The 23,353-nt window shown below is 43.0% G+C and overlaps 1 protein-coding gene across 4 annotated transcripts in view; it reads right to left on the bottom strand.

The window, feature by feature from the left end:
* ACACB (acetyl-CoA carboxylase beta) overlaps positions 1-23,353 on the bottom strand; it is a 2,187,049-nt gene that overhangs the window by 1,989,051 nt on the left and 174,645 nt on the right. For all 4 annotated transcript variants that reach the window (XM_085633342.1, XM_085633341.1, XM_085633344.1 and 1 more), the window contains one exon: positions 18,540-19,128. In XM_085633342.1, the coding sequence (XP_085489468.1) occupies positions 18,540-19,128 (589 nt within the window). The remainder of the gene's footprint in view (positions 1-18,539; positions 19,129-23,353) is intronic.

Raw genomic sequence — 23,353 nt, 5'->3', positions numbered from 1 at the left:
ATAAAGGCTGTAGAATTTAAAGTATTCTCTGTAGAGGAAACGTCAGCATATGAGCAACATAAAATCAGAACATATAATTCTGTAAATTCTTGCATAGCATCCCCAGCCATGTCGGAAAATAAATTCTTGAATGATGAGTGAAACATTTACTTACAGCTGAAACAGCAGTCTGTCCATTGAGTTCTCAGTATTCTAATGTAGCATCATCACAGAGTTCTAATGAACAAGAAAAGTACTAAAATACTACATTCATGGTAAAGTTAGAGCACTCCAAAGCACCATGTTGCTTAAATAGGAGCCGTTAACTTTAAAGTCTTTCGTAGGGAGCAAGGTGAAGTAACTGAGCATTGAGGGATTAATGCAATTATGAGTTCAGCTATTTCAAGAAACGTGAGGGAAAGTATGGATTAAAGTAATTTATGGCAGTGGTTCTTAACCGGTGGTCCTGGGCCCCCTGGAGGACCACAAGGCTTATTCAGGGGTCTGAGCCTGCTTATTAAATTAAATACCATTAACAGATTAATAAAGCGTATATAAATAAAGAAGCAACAATGTGAAAGAATTTGAAATTGGAGGCTAAATATTAAGTTGGTATCTTCAGATTAATATATGGGACAGTAAAAGTGCATCAAACAGAATATAGTATGAATGATGGATTTCCTTAATTGAAAAATGTAGAAAACCTAAAACTTTCCCACTGAAATTGTGATTTTTTTTTTTACATTTCTTTTATGAATTAAAGAAAATATTTCATAATTTGTGTATCGTTTTGTGGTTCTAATCATTGTAATTTCCAGTGTCCCCATCTTCCAGTTATGACTAAGTGGGGAGGGGCCTCCATTTCCAATGAATATTCAGTGTGGGGGGTTCGGATTCCAGTAATGATTAAGTGGTGGTCCACAGAAGTCAACAGATAAAGAATCACTGATTTGTGGTATACTTTTATCGGGCTAAAATAGTTAATGAGAGAGATTCCTAGCTAAGTCCATCATCCTCGTCCACGTATGTTTCCTCAGACCATCCATTCTCTCTGTTGCTTAATACCCCCTTAACTTTAAAACAGTAACATTTTAGTTGGCATAGATAGACTTTTTTTATCATTCATTACAATCTGTGGGAGTACATTTTATAAGGTGTAGGAGGTTTTTTGGAGACAGATCTCGGGCCCGATGTGTGGAATGATTTGCAGTTTCAAACCCTGTTGGACAGCTTCCTCTTTAGGAACTGTCAGTAGGCTTTGGGAGGAGTAGGCAGTTGTCCAGGGGCCACTGCCTACTCCCCACAATATATTCACAAATAGGAAACATTTATTTAAAGCAGCATCAATTCCTTTAGGAAAGAATGACTGCCTAAAACAATCCCTGTGGGAATGTAAACACAGTGATGCTGCTCTGCTTTTCCTTGCAATCTACCGCCCATGTGTTTGTAGCTAATCACAAGGGGTTACACATATCAAACTTGTCTAATTTATATTCATTAAGCAAGTCATTATGTGACCCTGGTGATGGGCGATTTTGAGATACGACCTTAGTGCATAGGTGGCATCAAAATATGTATGGCAGGTCACAAAAAGTAGGTGTGCATTTTGCACCCATTATTTTTGACCTGTCTTCATACATCGGATCCCACTTGTTTAAAATTAACAGATTTAAGCTGTTACGGATAGGGAGTGGTTGAATCTCCCCTCGTGAACGTACACTGCTTTCAAAGTCATGATTATTGAGAGTTAAATAGTAAAATACGTTTGAAAGTAAAGAAAATTCTCTATAAACTTTACAAACAATTGCATTCAGATCAAAGGTAAATTAATCAAAACTTATTTCAAAATAAGTAACACTGTAAATCAGACAGAACAATGACTCCGTGATTTTAAAACACAGTGAAAGCTGTCATGAGCTACACAATTGTCACCAACTTGAAACACTTTAAATATAAAATGCATCCTCATAGAAAGAAATGTATTTGGAGGCTCGTTTACTTTGGTAACTTATACCAATGGAGAAGAGAATGATTTTCATGTACATATTCAGTATTCTGGATATGGAAGTGAATGATTCTTAACCTGCCTTCTACAGCCCCATATCTCCCAGTATCACTATTAGAACTCCGTGGTCTTTACAGACATCAGTTATCCTAAGAAGGTGATAAGTGGGTTAATACAGGAATAAAGCTTGTGAAGGTACTGGCTGTGAATCGTCTGGGTAGATATTAAACAGCTAGGAGCCAATCAAAATGCAACATTTTAGTACTGTACACCTGTCTGATTTGCAATGTTTTATAATTCCTTTGGGATGCTAGTAAGCAGAGCGAACCATTTCCCTCCCGTTTTGGAGGTCAACCCTTTTATGTAGTCATTTGTAGAATAAGAAGAGTCAAGTTGGAGTTTACAATATCCATGATAATACCTACCAAAGACTGGAACCCATGTGCTCTACATGAGAGTAGAACTACACCATCTGTGTACCAAAGTAAGTGGTGGAGCTTCTCTAATTAACGGTGTGTGCACCTATAACTCCCTGCAGCGGAAAGCCGCTGCGGAAAGCCGCTGGAGCGTGTTCATGTCTGGAGGTAGTAGGCCGGCTGCTGACTTCTTACCATTTTTTTGTGCCAATTCTGAGCCTAAAGCTCCAGCCAGTACCGAGTACCCACTGCATCCCCCCCTCCTCTGCGTCCCAGGGTGGTTCAGATCCGGCATTGCGACCGTTCCCAACCTTTGAACCCCCTGCTGAGTGAAGGCTGAGCAGTGAGTACTGGAGGCCCGGGTCACGTTGCAGAGCCATCAGCAGGCTCCGAGGGTGGAATGGGGGCGGTTGGGGCCCCATACAGTAGAACATTGATACGCTGGTGCTCTGGAAAGGCGGCGGGGCAAGAATTTGGCGCAGCCTTAGTGTCAGTATTGCCGGTTCCCAACAATTTCTCTTCAGTAAGGCAGCTTTCAGTGAGGTTTGCAGGAGCTCCAGAGTTAATCTGCACTCTTGCTATCAGCACTAGCATTAGTATAGCTCCATGCATCCCGCTACTGCATACACACCAATTCATCATCATCTGTAGTTATTGAAGAAAATTCAGCAGCTGTGGCGTAAAGTGCATTGGATTGGATCACCAACTGAGCCTGCAGCAATGAAAACCCACCAACAAAAACAGTGGGAAAATGATAAATCTGTCTTTACCAACAGTACAAAACTGCTAGCACAGTCTGCAGAAGACACAGGAGCCCAGAACCCTCGTAAAAGATCAGATCAGTCCAGCCACAAGGGGCCCAGAAACATCAGCTGTAGTAGCATTATCAGAGTGTAGACTGGCATTCTCGCAGGTCTCTCAGGATCAAAATGAGCCCGTGGTCCAGGGACTAACTTTATTGAGCAGATAAGCACATTTGCACCCTTTAAATAGTAGCCATCTGTCATTGACCGAATTAAACATAGTAACATGCCAACAAAGGTACTCCATGCTTTCACGACGGTCATAGTATGCCTTACAAGGAAACCTTGTCTGTTTAAAACCGAAAATGATCAGCACCTGGCTTATTACATTGTCAAAGCCAGCTAACATGAAGGAAATACAAGATAAAGATATTTTTCCCCCACTCGATCCAACTAAAGAAATCCCATCAGCTCCAAGTCCCGAGACCACATTTAAGTCGCGAATCTCCTCCAAAGCGCCTCTCAGTGCATCAACCATCGTTTGAAACACAGGCTGTAGTTCAAAGAGTGCCACTTATACTAGATTTATATATCTCAGCTTTTGAAAGTGATTCAATCTATGGGAGAGAAGAGTTAGAGGGGTCCAGATCTGATTCCATATAACCCCCCTTATTAAATCTAGAACAACACTACTGCCAAGTTAAAGCAGTCACTACAGAAACACTTATTCCAGATATATGTGAACAAAAAGCGCTGGCGAGCTCCTTGGACAGTTCGGACTTACTGTTTGAAATAAATGGAATTGTCTCAAATGCAATAAATAAATACTCCTCCCCTCTGATAGAGGGAAGAGGTAGATCTTCAGTGTCAATTAACCAAGAACTACAGAAAGAGGATCAAGACACCTCTCCAGGATATCCTTCTGCTATGGGCGCAATTAGCTCCACTCTCACAAAAATGATGGAGGCCCTGGAATTTCAATCAGCTCTCATCAGTGAGCAGGTCCTTCTTCTCAGATCAATGCAAGAACATTTGACTGTTTGGAACTCTCTAAATAAAACCCTAATGGGATGGAGACAAAACTAACAACAGTAATGGAGTGTAACTTTAGTTTGGCAAGAATGGTGACCTGATAAGTTTATTACAGCGTCTTTCCACAAAAATATGTTCCAATTTAAAATCAGAACTTGTACTAAACTATGTCCCAAATATGGAAAAAAGTGGCTGAATGGGGCACAGTCGTTTATTACTACACTACTTCTGAGATCATGTTTCCAATAATTCTACAATTTCAGTATCTCCAGAAAAGTGTTTATAACAATAACACTTCCTGGAATGGGGAGAGCAGCACAGAAAGTAAGGAAACGACGAAATTCCTAGATTAAACGCAGTTCATACTGAAATAGTTGAATCTAATCCGGCTCAGTCAGGAACAATGCCTGTAGCAGGGAGTGACCCAAGAACCAAAGAGGTTTAGATTACCAATAAAGATTGTTCAAACGAATGTTTTGAGACGTATGTAAGCAAACACTGACTGAAAAAATTGAAAAGATGAAATAAACATTAACATTTGTTTCCAATTTCATCAATGTATCAAAAGCCTACTCAGAGGCCTCTGAGTCACCATGCAAACCTACCAATGCTCTGCCTATGGTCAAAGCTAATCTTCCCAAAACAGGAACACACAGTTCTGATATTAACAAAGTTTCAATTTACAGTCAGGTGGTAGCAGGGAAGGTATTAATCCCTGATTTACAATCCCCTTTGTCAGTATTACCAGAAAAGCATGACGCAAGAGAACCATCTGTATAGGATATAACCTGCCTGGTGGAGCATCAACAACGTCAGGTCAATATTGCAAGCCCCCCAATACATCTAAATACAGACACAGTGAAACAATCACAGGGGTACATGACAGTACAACGCGGTTTGGGATACCAAAGTTCAGATTACAGCAAGAATGTGATCCAATTTCAGAAAAAGGAGCACCTACTTAACCAACAACCTACACCTACTGCCACAGATTTAATACAGGGTGGCACATGGTTTCTTACTTTTAGTGAATACAATCTGCACATCAAATCCAATAGAAAGAAACTCACTGGCAAAAAATGATGTATTTCCTTCATGTAAATCATGAACGAAGGGCCATTAAGCATTCCAAATCACTGCTAAATTGCTGACAAATTATGCAGTTCCCGAAACCATCACACGAAATAACCTGCCCTGCAATTTAAGCCAAGGTAGTCAAAATCAATGTGCTCACGTTCAAAAGAAAAAGTGCAAACCAGAGTTAACCAATCAAGCACTGATTTCAATCAATGGGGCTCAACAATGTTCTAAACTGGCGGAATCTGTTAAAAATAACAAGCTCTTTTTCGAACCTCAGTACAGTGACTTCAGCTGACCTTCTGTCAGTACGTTTTCTTGCTGACAAAAACAGGAACGTGGAGTCAACTCGAAAAACATGGCCTACAGCGCCAAGAGACCTGTTGGTGAATGTGCACTTACATAAGTTCCTAAATAACATAACATAACAGAGGAGATTGTGCATACAATCTGAGCCAGGAAAGAAGAGCTGGGGGGAGTGGGGCACCTCATTAACTCAAGTGGACACAGCAAAATATCCTCCTATACTTGTTCAGTCAGAGGAAATGTAATTGTCCAGAAGTAGCCCCATTGTCAAAAGAACAGACACAGGTGCTCAGTGCTCCTAATCTTAGCACTGCTCATGCCAACGATGAACACGTTTTGCAGATTTGCTCTTGGAATATTGCTGGTATTGTTCATCACCTGAAAACCCAAAATACGATCTTTTCTTTTTTAAATAGGTCTCAAGTGATCTGTCTGCAAGAGTCCCGCGAAAAAGATAATTTTATTCTTCCTAATTGTATAATTTTGGAGAAATAGGCCATGCAGTTTAGATTTGGCCAACCTTCAGGGTGTCCACTTACTCCAATTAACACACAATCCCAATCTAACTTAATTGAAAGCTCGACTGTCTCCAATCAAATTTTGGCCATTCAAGTTATTTACGCCAGAAAGGAAAAATTATACATTATAAATATCTATTTACCTTTTTTAGGGCAAATCTAATAAACATCACATTAATACTAGATGAATTAGATAATCTAATTGAGCACTGCAAAGATTTCCCGTGAGCAACATCTACTTACCTTCCAACAAAGTATAGAGCAATCAAATGCAATTAAAGAGTTAAAAGTGATTTACAGAATGATTGCAAAGGAGGAAAAAACCAAGGAAGCCAATTAAAAATGGGCAAAATTACAAAAAATACTTGCAACAAATGATTGCAAAAAGGTTTGGTATTTAGTGGGAACGGGATCTGCCTCTTACAGACCAGTAATGGATTACAATTCTTCATCAGATGACCTCGGAAAAGTTTCTCAAGTTCCATTATGCAAGTCACAACTCTCCACACTTAGGGCCGAATTACTAATCTGGCGGTCCGAGGGCTGCCAGACTCGGGGGGCGTGTCGGTGGCGGTCCAGCCACCGCTGCACTGATCACCCTATTACAACTAGGGCAGTCGAACCATGGGACCACCGTTCCCTGGTGGTGGCGCGGCGGTCTTGAGGCAGCAATATGCATGGCAGGACCGCCACGGTCTCGCCAAGCATATTACGAGTTTCCTCTCTGCCACGGTTTTCATGGCGGTTCGTCCTCCAAGAAAACCTTGGCAGAGAGGAAACAAAGGGGGTCCTACAACATGTGCCCCCCTGTGTGCATGCACCCCAGTTCCTGCACGGCATGAACTTTACAGTAGGAACATGCAGGAACTTTCTTTGGCATTCCCACTGCGGTGCCCATTTTCAGAGGAACACTCATAATCTGGCGGGTGAACCAAACACGGGTTTGGTGGTGTGGGAGCAGGCCGCCGGCATGGCGATCTGCTCCAGCACCGCCAAACTCGTAATCAGGCCTTAAGTCAGTAAGTCAATAAAGGGATGGAATTATCATAAACACAGATTGCATCACTGATATAAAAAAACATGACTTTCCGTGCCCCTGGACCCAACGGGATTCCTATTGTTGTAATAAAGCAACACCCAATGATATGCAGCAGGATACTGCATCCCATGTTTCACCATGTCTTGCAGTCTGGCGAGTTACCAACGTCATAGCAAGAGTCCATATTCCAACCACTTCATAAATAGGGAAGCCAACAAAACCCTGCAAATGTCCAGGTGATAGCTCTTCTTGATGCCGAAGGCAAACTTTGTGTCAAATTCTTACTTTCACATCTAAGAGACTGGATTGTATCTTATAATTTGCTGCCGCTCTATCAAACAGGCTTTAGAGCAGGATGTGCAACTTTCAACATCATAGTTGCTTTGAATCTCCTCATTGAGAAGACACTAAATCAAAGAAAATCTTCATGCTTCGTGGATTACTCATTGGCACTCGACAAAGTAAACAGTAATCATATTTGGTCAAAGCTCCTAACATTGGGCATGGATTTCAACTTGTTACATTTGATGATAGCTCTACACACCAACACTTGGATGCAAATCAATTTGTCAACCAAGTAGCACTCTCCCCCAAAATTACCATCGACAATGGCCTAAAACAGGGGTGCGAGCTTGCTCCATATTTCTTTTCGTTATACATCTCGGACTTGCACAATTATATTTAAAAAAAATCTGAATTCCTGCTTCCTAAATTGGGGAATTGTCCAGTCAGTTATCTGGTATAGCAGCTGACCCTATAATCTACTCACAGAACCCTATTGGATTACAGCGTCAGTTTACTGCACTTAATGAATATAACCAGATTAACAGTCTATCTGCTAACATCAAGAAAATAAAAATAATCTTACTTGGGAGGGGTCCACATAAATTTATATGGAAGTTAGGCAGTAATACAGTGGAGTCAGTGAACTCCTATGGCTATTTGGGCTTCCAGTTAGACAAACATATGAGAGCTGCACATCATTTAAATACACTAAAAACAAAGGCCATCACAGTAACAAAAGTTTTGAAAAACATTTTTCAAATTTATGGAGGGGAACAGTATCAGACCAACAATCTTAGCCTTTAGGGCCAAACTAATTTCTATTTTAAGCTATGCTTCAATAGTACTAAATGAAAAGAAGATTAACAAAGTAGGCACAATGTTTATTCAAAATGCTCGCTCTCGATTCAATTTACGAAGTTCTACTCCACATGCCATGATCAGACTCGAATTAAGTCTTCCATTAGTTGAAGCAGTTCACTAGATCCCGAAAATCAACTACTATTGTTATTATGGCGTGGCCAGGCCGCTGACCAAGATGGCCGCCCGGCACTGAAGCTCCGCCGAGTACGGCCAGCACATTAGCTCTATCTCCTGATTGCGCGCTGCTGGTCTCCCCTACGTGACTACAGCCTCTTGCCGCAGCGATTGGGAGTGCGGGGAAGTCTCCGAAAGTGCAGATAATGGGGCCGAACGAGGCGAAAATACATTGGAAGTAGCGGAGGGGGAGGAGCCATTGCCGGCCAGCGGACAGATGCACGACCGACGTGGGCCCGAACCTCCTAGATCCTGGTACCGCACCTCCGAAGCCCGCTCTGGGCGAAGATCGCGGTGAGTGTGCCGGGTGCGGGCAGCTTGAGTCTCTCTCCCTCCCTCCCCTCCTCTCGCTAACCCCATCGACCTCTTAGGACCTAAACTGCGCCATACGCTCCTGCTACTCCCAGAGGCCCGCGGGGACAGGGACCGTGGGTGAGCCTGGGAGGCAGCCACCCGGTTGCTCGCACGAGCGCTTGGGGGGAGGTGAGTGGTTGGCCTTGTTGAGCGCTGTGCCCGGCTACCCCGCGCAACAATTGCTGATCCGACCAACGCACAGACAAACACATACTGGTCCCCACTGGCCCATCACCCGATGGCTATTTCCACGCCGGACCCAGTGAGCAGCCGCCATTTCACAGGCTTCGACTTGCGAGCTACGAATAGAAGAACACTCCCCACAAATTGACCTCAGCAGCAGTGCACCGGCTGGCTCATAACTCCACTCCTGCCATACTACTGTGTTCCACTGGGCGACTGCGCCCCCATTGCCACTGCCATTGACCCTCCTGAGCGGCCGCCCATCAGGCCGCGGTACCGAGGCCTCCTTAGTGGCCCTCTCGCTCTCTCGCCCTTGTAAGCCCTGAACGCAACCCTCCTGCAACACTGTCCCACAAAAGGAGCCATTGGCACTGCTACTCCTACTCCTACAGCAGCATGGGCCGTAAAGACCCTAAGCAAAGGGTCCTGCCGTTTGAAAAAGTCATGCTAAAAGCGCAAGACGCAGGCCCAGAAATGGCAGAGGGTGGGCAGGATGCAGGCCCTGGAGGAGAGACATCAGCTACTTCCAACTCCCTGTTGCAAGAAATGAGAGCCGGCTTTAGAGCATTAGATGGCAGATTTGATGCTCTCGACAAACGTCTTGAGGGACTGGGTGCCAAAATAGAGGTGCATGACAAGCGGCTTAATGTGGCCGAAGCTAGAATCTCGGACATCAAAGACAGCTCGGCGCAGTCCCTCAAGCGCCTAGAACGAGTAGAGCGCATCCTTAAGGAGGTTACTATTAAAAATGAGGATTTAGAGGCACGCAGCCGGCGTAATAATATACGCATTTTAGGGGTGCCGGAATCCACGAATACTGGCCGCATTGACACCTTTGTTGAAACCATACTTGTGGACTTGTTTGTTAGAGAGGCCTTCATGCCTGGCTTCGTGGTGGAACGGGCGCACCGCACCCTGGGCCCATGTCCTAACCCAGGCTGCCCACCCAGGCCCATCATTGCCCGAATTATGAACTATCGGGACAGAGATACTGCTCTGCGTCTTGCCAGAGAGCGGGGAGACACGACATAGCAAGGGTCCAAACTAGCTCTGTACCCGGACTTCACAGTCATGGTGTAGGAGGCCAGACGTAAATATAACAGTGTTAAGGTCACCCTTAGGAACTTAGGTCTCAAATATGGCATGTTGTACCCAGCACGTCTGCGGGTGGATATTAACGGCAGACCCCGCATCTTTGACTCACCCAACGAGGCACAGGAATGTTGTCATACTTATAAACACAAGGGTGGTCAGCCGAAAGAAGGCGGTGCTGGGCCCTCCCCTCCACGAAGTGGCTCAAACGCTAGCATGGAGCTCTTCTCCACTGAATGACCAGGCACTGGCAAAATATAAATAACAGTACCCAGTTCATGGGGTGTTTGTCTATTGGGATAGTATAATTCATATGTCATGAATAGTTTCATCATGCTGGGCAACCGTCGGAGCATTGCCTCCCCCCTAGGTGTAGACCACTGGAATGTCAGTTTTGTACCTAGTGAACCGTTGCATCCACTCACTGTACCACTTCAGATGTTTCTGGGATGTTTTGTATAGTTGTTTGATGGGTTTTGATCCTTGCGACAGGGTACGTGAGGTTGGGTGGGGGGTGGGGGGGGGGGGATTAGGCTATGGTCATATTTGTTCTTGTTTAGTTACTGCTATGCTCACTCTCCAGTCAAACTACTTTTTTCAGATCACAGATGTTATTTTAGAAACCAAACCACCCAGATTGCTAGGATAGGCAATGTTACTGGTCCCTCGGACCTGGCCCTACTGTCATGGAATGTTAGGGGGCTATATGACAATAGGAAGCGGAAGCACGTTCTACACTATTTACAGCGGCACAACATAGACATCGCATTTTTACAAGAAACACACTTGCCCAAATCAGATGTTACACGATTTGACTCCGGCTGGGCACAACACTGCCACTTCTCCAACTTTAGCACCTGCGCCAGGGGTACGGCAATACTGATACATAAACGGGTACCCTTTCACTTGCACGCCGTCCTATGTGACAGAGAAGGCCGCTACACAATAGCTACCGGGAAATTAATGGGACACAACCTCACGTTAATCTGCGTCTACGCACCTAACACGGACTGCCCGGTATTCTTTCATGAGCTGCACTCACAGATTGTTCGGCTTGCTGGACGCAGTTAACTTGATTATAGGCGGGGATCTGAATCTGCTTCTCAATCCCACATTAGATTGTTCGAAGACATCCACCACAACTAAACCGCGCGCATGCCGGGCGCTCCTAGAAATCTGTGACTCCCTGACTTTAATCGATAAATGGCGGCACCATAATCCATTCACTACTGACTACACACACTACGCAGCACAATACGGCACGTGGACTAGAATAGACTATTGGTTACTCACACCTAGTATGTGCCAGTGGTATAAGTCCATAACCACGCTCCCCAGGACTTATTCAGATCACTCCCCAGTGGTGCTTCACCTCCAGGTTCCCAGACCTACAGCTATGAGTGCCAATGGCGGTTCCCCAGCCGGGCCCTGAATGACGACATCTTTCTCTCTGTGGTGGGGGAGGCAATAGAAGACTATTTCAACATCAACACCGGTTCGGTGGATACCTGGGCGGTGCTGTGGGAGGCCTTTAAAGCCTACATCAGGGGGGTCTGTATCACAAAGCACGCCGGGGTCTTAAAGGATTTGAGGGCTACATTGTCCCGTATAGAGCAGCAATTGGTAGCGCTGAATAGGGAATGCCTATCTCATCCCAGCCCAGAAAAGGCCAAACAGCGGATTACATTACTCACTGACTTTAGGGAATCGGCGGATCGGGAGTCCCACTTCTTAAGCAAATATATGACTGCCCGTCGGTATGGGGAAGGCGAACGACCAGGGCGTACGTTGGCACAGATTTTGCGGCCCCCATATAGCAAAGCATAGATTATGGAACTTAGGTCTGCTTCAGGGCAGATCCTCACCAGCACCGCCGAGATCCGAGATGAATTCCTAGACTATTATACTGCCCTGTACACCTCCAAGAATGTGCACGACTCTACCACAAAGGAGGAATACCTCTCTGAGATAGCACTGGTGTATTTGGAAAAGTATATGCAGGACTTCTTGGCTGAACCCTTCTCAAAAGAGGAGATCATTAGCGCTATCGAGGCCCTAAATGGCTCCACTGCGCCCGGCCTGGATGGCTTCGTCCTATAAGGATTTATTGGCTCCTAGGCTGCTAGAGGGGTATGCCGAATCGCTCAAGAGGAACATGTTGCCGCCTACGCTCAGAGAAGCGGTCATCCTCCTTCTCCCCAAGCCGGGCAAGGATCCCTTACTCTGTGGCTCATACACAGCACTATCCCTACTCAATTTGGACTACAAAATCCTTGCTAAAATGATTGCCCTTCGCCTGGGTCTTTTGATGGACAAAATTATTGCCCGACACAATCAGGATTTGTTCCACAAAGGTCTACCTCGCTGAGTCTCCGAACTCTGTTTGCGGTCCTTCATGGAATAAACCCTGAGGTCCCTGCGGCAGCGATTCTGTTAGACACCGAGAAGGCATTTGACTCCTTGGAGTGGCCTTTTTTTTATATCCGTAATGCTCAGGATGGGCATGCCCAAGGGATTTGTGACAAACACGGTGATGCTGTACAGCGGCCCCACCGCGAGACTGCAACAGAATGGCTCACTGTCTCGCTCCTTCTCCTTATCGCGAGGCACCAGGCAAGGTTGTCCCCTATCGCCGCTTTTATTTATACTTGCAATGGACCCGCTAGTCCGGCACTTCCAAGAGAAAGATTTACAAAGGGGGCTGCAGTTTAACACTGGACCATTGCTAGTTTCTTTATACGTGGACGATATTATTCTTTACGTTCGTAAACCTCAGGAAAACTTGGACCCCATGATACGAGAAATCATCCGATTCGGACAATTCTCGGGCCTGGGAATAAACTGACATAAATCGGTAATATTTCCCCATAACATTCAGCACTATGCAATGGGAATGTGAGTTCCCGCTAGACTGGTGTATAGACTCGACCAAGTATTTGGGCATTCACATCCATCTGGACACCGCTCAATTACTTTGGCTCAATTATAGCCATGCTGTCCACAATTTAGAGGTGCAGATCGAAAAATGGATATGACTTCCCCTCTCTCGCGCGGGACGGGTAGCTTTGATTAAAATGATTGTACTTCCGAAATTTCGGTACCTCTTTAATAACATTCCAATCCCACTACCGAATAGTTTCTTTGTAACGTTACGCTCTCACCTGATAAGACCGACATGGGGAGGTAAACGACCTTGAGTGCGGTGGCAGGTATTGACCCTTCCATATGACAGGGGAAGATTCAGCGTCCCAGACCTTCAGCTCTATTACTTGGTGGCCCAGTGCAGTTATGCATATGCCTGGTTCCACCCCGATGCTAGGATTCCATACCTGCGGCCTGAAGCAGATTTGGTTTTGCCTGACGATCTACAAACGGTGTTGCCCAGAGGCCTGGCCAGAGAGCTTAAAGACATTCAAACACTTTCCACCACTAGTTGGGCCTGGGACAAACTGCGGCGCATCGCATCGCAGGCTCTCCTTTATTATATTCATCGGCTCTTCCGATCCCAAACAATCGCTGGATACCGATCATGGGGGAGACATTAGTACAGCGCACACTGGCCAAATTTGACATCAACACGTTTGGGGACCTGTTAGTCAATTTGACGGAAGTGGAGCGTTTCCGCACCGCCACTTTTATGGATAGGTTCGTCATGGGCCGGGTGCGCTCTGTCTTAAGGGAGACTTTGCCTAGTTTCCCCCTGGAACCAGATTTGTTTGCCCCACTCACGATGACGATAGAGAGTGCAAAGGGGGTGCACCTTATTTCTAAATTATATCATGCATGCTTAAGTATAATTCCTGTTGAAGATGATAAAATCCTTAAGGCCTGGGAGGAAGACCTGGGACATCCCATTCTTGACGAACAGTGGGCTAAATGCTGTTCCCTGGCGAAAACTGTTTCCCTAAACAGCCGCCATAAACTAATTCATTTCAAATTCTTACGTAGACTGTATGTGACTCCAGCGAAATTACATAGTCTTGATCCGAACAGACCACACAACTGCTTAAATGAGGGGCCCGCAAGCTGACTTTGCACACCTCACTTGGACTTGTATTAAGATACAAGCTTACTGGGAAACAGTCCACAAGACAATTGGGGATATGGTGGATCTGGATGTGTTTCCCACGCCGGATGTGGCCTTATTGGGTTATGTGGCCAATTTTCCTAAAAACATTCGGAAATTTGTCACCATTAGTCTACTGCTGGCGAAGAGAGAAATTGACATTAATTGGGGACGTAAAGATGCTCCTACACTAAAGAATTGGCTGAACAGCCTAACATGCTGCAACAGCAATAGTGATTTATATGCCAGCACTTTGTCACGCTCCTCACGGCAAAACACATCTGGGGCCCACTCAAGGGCTATGTAACCACGGAACGCTTACCCCCCACCACACCAATTGAGCAGGGCAGAGTCCCTACCGGGGTGGGTTAATAACGATGCTGGACTAGCCAGGATACATTTGTTAGAACATACGGCGATGGGTCTGCAGCTCTGCGTACCTGAGACACTCTGGTTATGTTGTACGTCGGTGTGGGGATCGGAGAGGTGTTGGGACTGCTGCGAGTACCTTCAGGGGTGGATTTCAGTATATACCTGTGATGACTGTACCTACAGGTCAATGTTTTTGGTCATATTCTATTCCGTTCAGACTATCTTCATGTTGTCATAACTACGGCAGTGAGCACTCATGTTTCTTGATATTGTATGCTGCAAAATGGTAAATAAAGTATAAAAAAAAAATACTATTGTTATTGTGCCACTACAAAATCCGATTCCCTGCAAGTGTTAATATAGAGCTGATGCAGATTTCTGCGACCAGCTTGTGTCTCTTACGAGGAAATCAATAATCTTCTCCAGGCTCACACCTTACCAACTGTACAGAATCTGCTGGAAATGCCATTATCAACCAGCAAGAGGATTATTAAATCAAGACTTCAGTAATCCTTTCATCTAAGGGATTTATCAAAAGCTCCACAATACAAATACTCTTATGGAATCTTTTTTGCAATGGAATGAGCAGTACACTGATTCTAATTTAGAAATTTAGAGACACCCCAAACATTTTTTTAAAAGATTCTGTCTACTATATATTCATCTGAAAGAGTTTAAAGGCGCCTCTGGAATTCTACATCCATCCAGTACCCTAAATTGTAGACTTTGTAATTACTGCAAGGAATCGCTGAACCATAATATCTGTCTTTGTCCCAACTTGACTGATATTCGCAGCAAGTATTTACTCTCTTATCTTTGCGCACTGTTAAAGGAGGTAACTCTAGCTTGTTTAATGACACAACCAAATGCTTTTATAGGGAAACTAATAAAATGCATTAACATAGCGTATGTGAAACTCAAATTGAAAGATATTAAATAATGAGCCGGTAAAGGAAATTAACATATACAATAAACATATTTTATGTACTTTCCTGAACGCTCTTTAGTAGCTGAAGAAAGATAGATCTATTTTATTATTTTAACCTGTTTCTTCTAACATTTATTTTGTTAATGCTGTTCAAGGAGTTGATTTTAACAATATAAATTATGTATTTTATGAGTCTGAATTGTGTATTGGCATTTTGTACATAATTATATATTCTACACAATAAAATGAATTTGCTTACTACAAAAGTAAGGACAGATGCCTATAATTCCTGAGGAATCAAGTTAATAGGTGGAGCAAAGTCACACTATTGGTGTAATGGGGGAATAAAAAAGAGACAGCAGCACAGTCCCTGGTCTAACCCTGTATGTTGACTGAAAATTTGAAGTAAGTTCACTCCCTGGAACATATCACACAGTCTGTAATTCATTTGCCTGTAACATGAAAATAATATTCAGTAATGTCTCTTGTCGATGCCCATCTCTTTCATGATGGGCAAGAGTTTTGGTCTAATCACGCCATCAAATGCAAACATCAACCTTTTTTAGGTTCATCAAATAATTGTTGGAGGATTCCTGTAGACAACATGTTCACAAACATCTAAAACGTGACTATGTTTCCCTGTGCAGTGGCCTTGCAAAAACCTTCTAATGCTGTTTTTTGATGATCCATTTTCCTTCCTCGATCTGTGATTCTACAGAATTCACACAGTGTTTCTATATTTTAGATGAATTGCATTTAATATCTTTCACTTTCCTACATCCAGTGTTATATACCAGCAGCTTGACATACCCAGTCCTTTTGGCATCCACCTGCCAATAAAGTCAGATTTAATCTTTGTAGCTATCCTATACAAATTGGGTCAGAATTCAAGATCTGGTAATCTTTAGTTTAAGGAATTACACAAACCCTGAGCATGTTAGTCCAACTACAAATTCATGCTTTTCCTTGCAGATGATCATGAATGGACCCCTTAAACCTATGTATGTTGTTTAATAGTTGGTCAACAGTCAACAGATGTTTGTACAATTTAAATTTACTTTGATTTGGCGATAATAACTTTAAAGCCAAAGAATTATTTTTGCACTCTATTCATTGCACAATTTGTGTACCTCTTAAAAACATCTTATTGGCCAGGAATTTTAAAGATTTTTAATTAACATGAAAATTTGTCAAAATGTTTCAGGAAATCCACATGCTTCATCTTACTTGGCTTCAGTGCCATGTCAGGTAGCAGAAGTAAGCAAAACCAAAGGAAATGATGGACGGAGTGTTGAACATTGCAAGCACTCACCCCCAGTCAACTGATCTGGGTTTAATCTAGTCACCGTTCTTTAGCCCACTCTGCCACCCCAGTTTAGACATGGCCATATGCAAATCAGTCTGACCCTGTGCCTCATGGGAACAGTCCAGCCCGAACTGCCAAGCCATGTCTTCCCTGGACCGGAAACAAGCTTCCTAGGACCGGTTTCTGGCATTTCAGCCGTCTTCAGCCAGGCTTGCTTGAATCCAGTGGCAAAGTGAGCAAGGGACTCACGTCTGAGCATACCCTGCCAACTTATGGCAAACAAAGCAAAACCAAAGGAAATGATGGACGGAGTGTTGAACATTGCAAGCACTCACCCCCAGTCAACTGATCTGGGTTTAAACCATCACCGTTCTTTAGCCCACTCTGCCACCCCAGTTCAGACATGGCCATATGCAAATCAGTCTGACCCTGTGCCTCATGGGAACAGTCCAGCCCGAACTGCCAAGCCATGTCTTCCCTGGACCGGAAACAAGCTTCCTAGGACCGGTTTCTGGCATTCCAGCCGTCTTCAGCCAGGCTTGCTTGAATCCAGTGGCAAAGTGAGCAAGGGACTCACGTCTGAGCATACCCTGCCAACTTATGGCGAACAAAGCAAAACCAAAGGAAATGATGGACGGAGTGTTGAACATTGCAAGCACTCACCCCCAGTCAACTGAACATTTGTCACTAAAAGTGTAAGCAAATACAAATGGCATGAGTGCTGAAGCCAGAGCCTTTATCCTTGAAGAAGCAGACTTTAAAAGGAGCCTCACACCACCCAATATTGTTGTTTGTAATTTTTTATGAATATTGACAAGTATAAGAACATCTTTTAACCTAACTGCTAAAAGTTGCTAAATAGATATTTGCAAGGAAACCAGGTGCGGGCTGTGCAGGTAAGAGGGGTGGGGGAGTGAGTGGGGGGTGACACAGGGGGGATTCGACATACGATGACGAGGGAAACTTTATGTTTCCCTCGTCGTCGACCACACATCGCACCACCGCTCTTACATGTACTGGCCGTGCCTGAAGGAAACCCAAATCGCCAAGACCACTTGTATAGGGCTCCAAAGGATATGCGGTTGCCAGAGTAAAGTAGGTTATATACTCTTCTGCATAAGATGATCAGAAATACCAAGTTCTCTGTTACATAACTAATCATAATTTCTCAGTGAAAGAATCAAGATCTAAGCTTCCTATTTTCTTTTCCAAAACAATATTCAACATAGTACCTTGTAATAAATATGGCATTTGCTCTTTATTATAGCTCAAATGGCCCGATGGTATGTGAAGAGTTATACAGACATTCCTATTAGAGCCATGGTGATCAGTCGAATAACAATTTTCTAAAGTCCTAGAAATAATCATTTAAAAAATCTACCCCATAGATGAGTTTTGAAGTATTTCATCAGTTTTAATAATGGAAAACTGAGGCTTTTGCTCTGAGCCAACAAATAATTAGCAGATGTAACCATCTGAATCGAACTGGTAACTGGGGAAGCCATCATCATGAATAGACTAGCTGAGGTGTTTCTGTTACAAGTGTTTCACAGATTGGTTATTATTTCCCAAGTTTGTGTGATGATCGACCCAGACTGTGGGAAGCCTACCATCCCATCAGTTATTATATTTCAGAGTCATCAATATACCAAAATGATTCCTACATGGACTAGACAAATGTTGAATTTAATTTAGTCAAACGGTCATAAAAATCATCATATGATCTAATTTCTGACACAATCATTATGCCATCACTGTGATGTGAAACAAAATACATAGCAAATGAATACCAATGTTGCCTACCTCATGGTTGTAGACGATGACGAAGAAGTAATAAAAGGTGCACTTATGTTTGATAAGCTGCTTCTTCTTGAGGCAGTTAATGAGGATGCTGAAGAAAATTCATCATCTGAAGAGTTATCTTCAGAAGAGCCCAAAATAAATGTTGACAGTGCTAGTTTACTAATTCCTTTTCTACTTTCAAACGACCGTGATTTGGAAATAAATGTAGTATTCTGCGGAGGTTTCGTTGATGATGAAGGAAGCTGAACCAAAGAGGTTGGTTGTTTTTTTGAGACTTGAGATGGTAATTTAGAGATTAGACTGGTTGCAGAATGTGCCTGTTGCCCACAATGCCGTCCTGGTTGCTGTTGTGTAACCCTGCACAATACCTGTGTAGTGTTGCCGGGAGTTACAGATGTTGACTGTGATTTGTCCTGAGTGGGAGATGGCAAATCTTTGGATTGGTCTTTATCTTCAGCTGCTGGGGATGTGTCTTGCCCCTGTCTGACACAAGCCTCCATTTCTGTTTCTGGCAGAGTGTTTTCCATTGTTCTCCAAATCACAGTAGAATCAGGAGCAAGGACAAGATGATTGCCACAATTCAGTGTAGCTAAAAAAAGCAAAGAAGATAATATGTATGCAAGCCATTAAATACAGTTCCTTCATTGTAAAGCAAATGGACTAAACTAAGGCATGTATTATAATTTCCAGTTCAGCTGACCATGGGAGTCACTTGGCAAATCAGACATTACAAAACATGTGCGAATACAACACTCACAGTGTTGACTACTCAGACATTTCACCAACTGAAAACTGGTGACATTCCTTTGTAGGAAGCTGTCCTATTGTTTCTTCCCTTTAATTTCCTCAAAATAGGTAGCTTCAGCACATCATCAAATGAAACTAAAGGTATGTCTATAAACATGCTAGCGCTATATATGAACAATAATTAGAGCAATAATGTTAAAGGGAAGGAATTGCAGGATCTGAGGAAATGCATGTACAATTCCATTTAGTATTATCATAACAGAACGTTCCTGGAGATGTAACTGCACATCCATTCAAAATACTTGAATGACAGATTTTAAAAAAAATGGAAACTTCAGGCTTAAATGATGTATATAACAATCCTTCCACACAACCAACGGAAGGGTATGAGAGGGGCGGGGAGGGCAAGGAGGGAAAAGTCAGGAAGGTAGGATGTGTGTTCAATAGCAAACCACTTCAAGTCAGTTATTCCCATGTGCTGGCACATATCGTCCCACCCCTCCCCAAGAACAGATTTCCTGACAGCTATCAGACCTAAGCCATAGAATCAAAGACAGGCGGATACAGCCAGACATTAGATTTCAAATATTTACCCAGGCAAGTGCTCTCCTTTGTCACATAGCTTTTCCCCTTATGGAAAACCATATGCTTTGGAGGATCTGTCACTGAAGCATTATACCATATTCGTTAGCACTTATCTCACAGCTAGAATCTTTTTCCTTCACAGTATACTTCCATGACTGCGGTCTGGATAAAACAAAACATGACTTCATTTCACTGCAGTCTCATTTTTCAGTTTTGCCTTGTTTAGCTTTTTGTCTCTGCCTTTAGGTTCTTGTGGGGTCAGTTTATACTTCTATTTACTCCCTCCTAGCTGGCATCTTTTTCTCACTACTCTAACGGGCAGTCTAAAGCTTTCATCAAACAGATCAGGGATAATGTATAATCAAATATGCCTTTCTCTCAAACAGAGATCTCTATTAAAGCCCTTTTATAGTTTTCTTTCCTGCATCGGGGGATCAGTAGGACTCTCACCAAAAGTGCCATAGCTGTGTTTTCAAGATTCTCCAGTTTCTATTTCAATTGAAGGATACTGGTTATTGTGCACTGTTGAACGGTGGTTATAGTTGCCAGCTTCTCTGCTATCAATATTGTAGTTCCTTCCATCGTCCCCATTTTTCTCTGCAAGGCAATGATGCTCAGTTCCATTCTCATCAGTTACTTTCCGATGGCCTCCATTTCGATCCCATCGCGTGTACTTTGTTGTCCACACTTTCTCGAATTTCTTTGGAAATTATGCAATAGCTCGCTCATGTCATTCACCTTTGAAGTGCTCCTCTTGGATATTTCAGTCAGCGCTACCAGGTTTCACAATGGATTTAATGTCAAGATAGATGATCTATGTATAAACTGAACTCCTGTATTCGTAATTCTTTAAACATTAGCAATACATGTAAACAAAATCACAAGAATCTTATCTGCATCATAACATTCAAGAATTCATCCTCTTTATTGTGGCTCCTAAAATAAAACAGTTAATCACCCATTTATTTAAATGTTACTGTTTGGTTAGGTTAACTGTTTAAAGGTTGTTTGGACAGTTGAAAAACTGGTAAATAATAAAGGTATTATTTATTTGCAGACAGGTAGGTATTTGAATTTCATTATTGTAATGAAGGTATAGGTATCTGAAGTAATTTTAGTCTTCCACCGTTATATATTTTCTTTCTTGATTTTTGATGAAACACATTTGGAGGTAAGTGCTTGACTGATAAAGGTTTACGAGTTTTTATTTTCCTTTGATGAGATTCACTGTTACCTCTGTTATGGCTGTCGCAGTGCTGGAATACCTGTCTTCTGAATTCTGCATGTGTCAGATGGTATGAGCCAGTATGCTCACAGAAGTAGACCGCACAAGTTTGAGTTGTGTTTTGTGTGCTCAGCCCAGGATAGAAGCAGGCATTCAGAGTGAGCTGTTTTCAGGGACTATGGATAGCCATGTGTCCCACCTCTAAGTGGACGGGCCTCTTGGCTGCTTCGGTGAGACAGGAAGGATTCATGGCCACATTGCAGTGTAGAACCACAAAAGCCACACACGACAGCCATACAGTATGGAGGACACACTGAATCCTTACAGGGTCTTTATCCACAGGCAGCTGGCGTCTTCCATTGTCTTCTGCATGTGGCATCTACGAGGCCTGGCTCTGCCTCTACCAATGTGCGGCGTGTTCCAAACTCTCTGGCCCTGTTGTCAGCTTTAGGATGCAGACACAATGGTTTCCTCTTAGCAACTTGGCGATTAGTAAGCAACCCCTAGATATCCGTTAAGAGAGCCTGAGCAATTTGTTGAAAGGCTCTTTTCAAATCTAGGCCAGTAATTCTGTCTTCCACAAATCCTCAGAGCAAGATGGCCACACAGTATAACCAGCTATTCTTTTTCCAATACAGAATGGCACCCTTATTGCCTGTAATTACCCAAACTCTGTTTCCTGCCGTTTACGTATAAAATAAGAGAACTGGGCTCAAGCCTCTGTGTCAAAATGCAGTTGAAATTATATTTTCGATGGGTTCTTCATCCTCTTTTCTTCTGATATTTGTCTTTTTTTCTATATTTTTGTCTTCATGTTTTTGTGTACTTTGAGTCCCGTTTTTCCAGTAGTGGTTGTGCTGTCTTTCAAAAATGCTTCCAGCCTTGTGGATCACCTCGATTCTTCAGTCTTCTCCGCTGGACTCCTGATCTGGATCTCTCTCTATTGAGCCTTGTATGTTTTTTCATGCCAAGTGCTTTTTCCTCCAATTTGGTATTCCTTCCTCCAGACACCTGAATCCAACACATTTTTACTTATGTTTAGCAAAATGGCTAATACTGTGTTTCACCCTTCCCTCGGACAAGACAGGTAGAAGACGAAGGAGCCTACTGTGTCTTCAGTTCTCAATAGACTTAGACACCAATGACTATCGGTGAAGACTGATCATGGATTGTAACTGTGATATGACGCAAGCTGTACAACAATAGAATCCGGAATTCATACAGCTGAGAATGAAACCTTAAAACAAACATTGACCCGTAGGTCAAATGAACTCTCTCCATCAAGCCTCAGTACGCCACATTTTTCTGGGAGTCCGACTAACTTACAAGAATTTCTGTATGGACTTCCAGTTAATTTTGCTTTTACACCTGGTCTGTTTGCCACTAATTGGGCTAACGTAGGTTACATTATAGCCTGACTGTGTCAAGCTGCCATATGCTTGGCCAACCCAAGTTGTCTGCAGAAGATTCCTGTCTAAATGATTATATAGCTTTTCAAATCCACATCAGGAAGATGTTTGAATGTCCAGATAGAGAGTTTGCAGCAGAGGGGACCTTGTGAGATACATCATAAGTAAATATTGATGTGCTTACTTATATGACTTAGTTCTGTCAGTTAGCAACAGAGACCACCTGGATTGAAAACACAGATGGCCCTATTTTGTAGAAGTCTTAAAGAAGAGATCAAGAATGAATTGATCAGCTCTGTCTGTCCTAGACGTTTATCAAGACTGATTGACATGACCTTCTTAAATGAACACCCTTTGCCAGAGCGAAGTGCTGAATAAAGAAAAGCAAAGAGGGTTGAAGTGGGATTAAATCCTTGAACGTTTTTACTTAGACGTTCAGAACTACATGTACCTACCACTTCAGACTTCAATTTTGGACGATCCTATGCAGAAACATACACCTTAAGAGCTCTATCTGGCACTAAAAGAGAGCTTTTTTCAGATATGTTTATTGTTTTTTATATTGATTGTAGAACAGTGATACACAGACTATTGAGTGTGGATTACACGGTTTGCACATTCATGGCAACATTAGCCACAAAACAGTACGAGATTCAATCTAGAAAAACGTTTGTAGGAAAGAATAAAAGTGGGCACAAGAGAAAATAAACAATACACTGGACTCAAATCTGCCTCAAAATACTGAATAGGAGTACATCTGAAATAAACAAACGAATACAAAACATGTACATTACAGTCTGTATGAGGGGCCAATTATCTTTCCTGGTCTTTGAAGGTTCCTGGGTAAC

Source organism: Triturus cristatus, chromosome 11 (genome assembly GCF_964204655.1).
Source record: "Triturus cristatus chromosome 11, aTriCri1.1, whole genome shotgun sequence".
In the NCBI taxonomy this organism is placed as follows: Eukaryota; Metazoa; Chordata; class Amphibia; order Caudata; family Salamandridae; genus Triturus; species Triturus cristatus.
This window is presented reverse-complemented; position numbering and strand designations above follow the sequence as displayed.